The 5410-nt window shown below is 42.5% G+C and overlaps 1 protein-coding gene across 1 annotated transcript; it reads right to left on the bottom strand.

The window, feature by feature from the left end:
• Positions 1-1713: 1713 nt before the first annotated feature.
• Positions 1714-3483, bottom strand: LOC121739708. Its single transcript, XM_042132243.1, has one exon. The coding sequence runs from the start codon at positions 3481-3483 to the stop codon at positions 1714-1716; it is 1770 nt and encodes a 589-aa protein (XP_041988177.1).
• Positions 3484-5410: the final 1927 nt, after the last annotated feature.

Here is a 5410-nt window from a genome sequence, read left to right as displayed (position 1 = left end):
GCGAGTTGGACTCGCCCATTTATTTTATCATTCGTTTATTTGTAGGAAATAAAGAGGTTTTTGATTTATTTTTATATTTCAGTTGATTGAATGAAAGTTAAAGTAAGGTTTAAGTATTTATGTCGTATAAAAAAAACTACTGGTCTCGTTCAAACCAATTTTAGTTGGTAGTTTTTATAGTAACATTACGTATACAGTAACGTACATACCTACATCATAATATTATGTTTTTTTAGACCTATTATGTCCCTACTTTAGACACACATTTTACCACTTTGGAAGAGTCTCTCTCGCAAAATATTCAGGTTAGAAAAAAATGATATTAGTAACAGCTGATTTTTGAAGACCTATCCATAGATACCCCACACGCATAGGTTAAATGAAATAGGTACAACTGAAACAATTTTTTTTTTGTTTCAGTTGTACCTACCCCTAAATTTTTTAATAATTTTTCCATTTTTGTATCAAAATCTTAAAGCGGTTCACAGACTACATCTACATACAAAGTTTCAATAGTATAGCTCTTATAGTTTCGGAGAAAAGTGGCTGTGACATACGGACGACACAGACAGACAGACAGACATGACGAATCTATAAGGGTTCCGTTATTTGCCATTTGGCTACGGAACCCTAAAAAGACATTAAGTTTAGTTAGTCAGGTTGACATATCCCAGAATCCTTTGTATTATGCCTCCATTCTTTCCCCCCTTTCAGTCAGTTGCAAGAAAAAAATTACATCATATTATGCTAGAACCTCGCTCCCAAGTGAGATGTGGCGAGATTCGGCTTAACCCCCTTCTCTCACGTAATGTATGAACGATCCCAACTCTTTTTTTTTACTGTGCCAATATGAAAGCAATTTATTATATTATGTGCAAAATAAAACAGGTGAGTCCAGGCGACCACCAGGCTACACGCTTCACGGTATGAGGATGTATTTAAAATTCCTTTTAAAAAAATTCAATTTTTACATAATTTAATGGCTTAATAGGTAAGAACAAAGGGAAAAAGTAATTGAGTGTAATTACAAATTTTTATGGAGTGGAATAAAGATGGACGGCCGGTAAAATACCTATAATTACAACGAAGAAATACAAGTTACAACTTATTACCTTTAAAAGAATTTGCAATAAGTGAGTTAAAAAACATAATTTTACGTATGGATGCAAGTTGCAACCTTATTCGTTTGTAGTTTTTCTTCGAAAGTGCCTACTTTTGGTATTTTCCGTGATTGCGTTTCAGAGCACCTACTTGCGAACGCGTATGAACATTTAGAAACTGAACAAAAGCGAGTAGCAATCGCTCATTAAAGCTTTTCTACCATCGAAGAAATTGATTTGACGGACCTACGCGTCGACCACCGCGACATACGCGGCTTATGTCAATTCAATGTAAGCTGTGATCGGTCGAATGGGTTTGCCCATACCGACCAAATTTCTTAGGCCCGCCATCTGCCTAGGAATCAATTTCCTGAATGGTACATCGTAGGTGCTGTGTACATTTAACAATTTTAAAACGATATAAGTATACACATTACACACTATGCGTGCTTATTTTAAGCAGACTTTTATTGCAACTAAGTTCACAGACCACGCTAGATTAACCAAATCACAATGTTAGAAACATTTAACTTAATAAATACATGACATTTAATTATTCTATTATAGTTTTTTTTATAACTTACACACACCATAATATAGTTATCACTACATGTTATGACCGTCGTGAGTCGTGACGGGTAACGTGATTTGGTTTTCTGTTGAGTTCAATGATGAACGCTACACTGGATATGGTGGTGCCGATGATGAGTATATACCACGGCACAACCACCATCGAGCTCCTCACCGGTTCCTCGAAGACGAACTCCTTCCTCTGATCGTCCAACAACCTCGTGAAGTAGTAAGTGGTCAATCCACTTTCTCGGAGACGAAGAGACAAATTCTGCAGCCTCCCCAACATGGGGAAACCTTTGTACAGGTAGATGGCGTATACCACCTTATTCGTCGGATTTTTGAAGGCGTATATCTCGGATTTTCCGTATTCGTCGTAAAAGAGATACTTGTAGTAGGAGTACACGGCGTACAGGGTGTACGTGTAGAGGTTCTCCGATTTGCTCACGGTCTTGATACTTTTCAGAAGATTATCGCATTTGTCGAAGGTTCCGTGCTCCTCTGCGTACAGATCCTCGTCGACGGAAACGAAATACTTCGACATCATCGGGCAGATGCACAGTTTAAGATTAAACTTGGTGATGTCCTCCACGGTCGCTATCTGATAGTTCTTGCTGGGGTTGGTGATGAGCCCGACCAGGCTGGACTGGTAAATCGAGCTCATCAGAGACGCGAACCAAATCCAGAAAATAACAAAGAATTTGAAGTTGAAGTCGTTCGGTAGCCTGCTCCCGTGTTGAAAGAAGTAGTCGAACATTTTAAGGAAAAGAATTCCTCGGTCGCCGGATTTCATCAGCAAAAGCATCACTGCGTAGTAGACGAGGAACACGGTGACGAATAACAACCACACCGCTAAAGAGAACTCCAAGTAGCAGTTCCGCCAGGCGGCCACCTCGGTGGCCGCTTTTACCAGAATCCTGACATCGTCGACGTACGGCAGGTGGACCCAGATGAAGTCGAACGCTGAGGCCCTCGAGTTTGTCAGGAGCATGCCTCCGTACATCATGTCCTCCTTCTTCTTCTGAATCACGGTTAGCGGCCCCACGGCGGACAAGTTCTTGGATATCGTGGAGAAGTTTTCGGCGTCGTTGCTGTAGTTGTTGTGGATGATGTGGAACTGTTCCCTCTCGCTGAATATATCTATGATGTACTCCTCGACACCCGACGGACCCCTCCTCAGTTTCGGATCTATGCTGTACGGAGGCCAGTGCGCGCTGGTTGCTCGGAACGTACAGTTCCTGAGGCCGGTGATGTATTTGTAAAAATATATGTCGTTCAAGGCACCCGAGCAGTTACCCAATTGAATGATTCTATCGAATCTTTTACCGCAGGCGTAATTTTCGAAAGGATTGTAGGTGTATATGATTGGATCAAGCGCGTTGTCAATGATGATCGCATTGTAAGTGCAGAGTTTCAGGAGAGTATAAAATATGGGTATTAAATCCCTTTCCTCCAGGTTGTCTATGATGATGAGGTGTCTTCGCTTAGGACTCCAGTCCGGTTCCCGTTCTAGGTTCGGAAATTTGTAAATGAACTCTGATAAGCCCCCGGCTGCTACGATTAAAACGTCACTCGCCGAGTTTTCGAGATTGTCTGTGTTCCTCGTCAATATATTGATATGATATAGGAGAGATAGTTCCTTTAAAATATTATCTCCTTTTCCGAATTTGACGTCGACGAACGTAACTAAGGCGCTGTAGGGGTAGAATTTTTTGACTATTTTAGTAACGCAGGTACTGACGTCGCCTTTTTCTATTGGTTCGGCCAGAATTTTCTGGATTTGGAGTAAGTTAAAAAGCAGCAGGAGCTTCATCGTGGAGAGATGTCGTCGGAATGATGTCCAGACTAGATTAATGGGAAATCATCGTAATTACGGATTAATTGTCCCTATTTATAATTCGTATAGTGCAAGAGCCGCGGGACAACAGACGCAAACAATGTGTCGAAATAACGGAATTTTACAAAGGTTATGACTTCTAGCTTTTTGTAAACTACTCTAGGCCAAGTTGTTTTATTGGACGTTTAGCTATTTATGGTCATGGAATGCTCGAGGCTTAAGTGTTGATACTATAGTACTTGGCCACCGGTAATTTTCTCGTCCTAAGCCTTGTCGGCTTCCGTTCCTAATGGGTGAGATGATGCCGCGTTGTGTTGACTGTTGTACACGCTTTATGCTGCAGTATTGAGGTCATTATCTTATCAATGAACTAGTTTCGCCTCACAATCAGGTTAACCTAGAGAGCGCATTTGACTGACTTGAACTTATGTGGCTAAGTAAGCTATAAATTCGGTAGATAAGACTGGAAGTAAAGTTCAAACGGCAAATCAAGGCACATGACGAGCTGTTGATCAGGTTAGCGAAGACCTCGGCCTGAAACGCGGTCGCAAACTCCCCCAAACAAGCGTATTTGCCTTTTGGTGGCCTGCCTCCGTAGAATCCGGTTCCCGCACGGTTGTCTTTCCTTGATCCATCTGTGAACCAAACTATATTGCTAGGGCAGACATCGATTAGGATTTTTCTTTCCCAGTCCTCCCTGGAAGATATAAAAACCTGGTATTGCTTCGAAAAGCTTTGCACCTTGATCATGGCATCTGATGACATGGCCACGACAGGTGATTCACAGAGAGGCTGTTCCAGCTATCGAAATGGGGTGAAAGCCCAATTCGTCGTAGGATTCCTATACTTACAAATTAACGCCTCCGTGGTCTAGTGATATAGAGCGCGGCTGTTGACTCGGAGGTCGTGGGTTCGTTCCCGCGTTGGAAACTTGTTATTTCCAAGTTTGGTTAAGACAATGCAGGCTGATCACCTGATTGTCTGACAAGTAAGGTGATCCAAGCGTCGGATGGGCATGTAAAAAGTCGGTCCTGCGCCTGATCTCTCGCCGGTCGTGTCGGTCTTCCGTGCCACTGGGTTATGAAAGTAAAGGAATAGAGGGTGCTCTTGTGTACTGCGCACACACTTGGGCACTATAAAATTACTCCTGCGTAGCTGGCCTGGTTCCAATGAAACCGGCCACCGTCACCGAAACCGGTGTGGGAGCTATTATTACAAAATACAAATTAAAATATTTAAAATTTTAATTTTGTTAGGTCCTGTTTCACCACTTCCTGATAAGGCTACCCACCAATTAACTTGACAGATCAAGTATGGAGAATCTGTCACAAAAGTTGTGGATAGCCTATTAGGCACTTTATCAGAAAGTGGTGAAACAGGCCTTTAGTCTCGCTAAATTAGAGAATAGTTGAACATGTTTGGCTAATTTTAGTCTTGAAATATACGTGGAAGTCCAGGGAAGGTTTATGTCAGGACTCAGGAGGAAACTGATACGAAGCTCACCGGGTCATCTAGGCCCTAGGGTAAACTACATTTCTCCCGAGACCCGAGTGGCCAATAGCCATAATATTTGGAGGCAGAAATCTGTGATAATTAAATTTTTTTTTTATGAAATAAGGGGGCAAAAGAGCAAACGGGTCACCCAGATGGAAAGCAACTTCCTTCGCCCATGGACACTCGCAGCATCAGTAGAGCTACAAGTGCGTTGCCGGCCTTTTAAGAGGGAATAGGGTAATAGGGGAGGGTAGGGAAGGGAATAGGGGATGGTAGGGAAGGGAATAGGGTAGAGGATTGGGCCTCCGGTAAACTCACTCACTCGGCGAAATACAGCGCAAGCGCTGTTTCACGCCGGTTTTCTGTGAGAACGTGGTATTTCTCCGGTCGAGCCGGCCCATTCGTGCCG

The sequence above is a fragment of the Aricia agestis genome, chromosome 2 (assembly GCF_905147365.1).
Source record: "Aricia agestis chromosome 2, ilAriAges1.1, whole genome shotgun sequence".
Classification (NCBI taxonomy): domain Eukaryota; kingdom Metazoa; phylum Arthropoda; class Insecta; order Lepidoptera; family Lycaenidae; genus Aricia; species Aricia agestis.
This window is presented reverse-complemented; position numbering and strand designations above follow the sequence as displayed.

Excerpts from the sequence above, each read along its gene's own strand:
- LOC121739708 (XM_042132243.1), bottom strand. The coding sequence starts at position 3,483 with ATGAAGCTCCTGCTGCTTTTTAACTTACTCCAAATCCAGAAAATTCTG.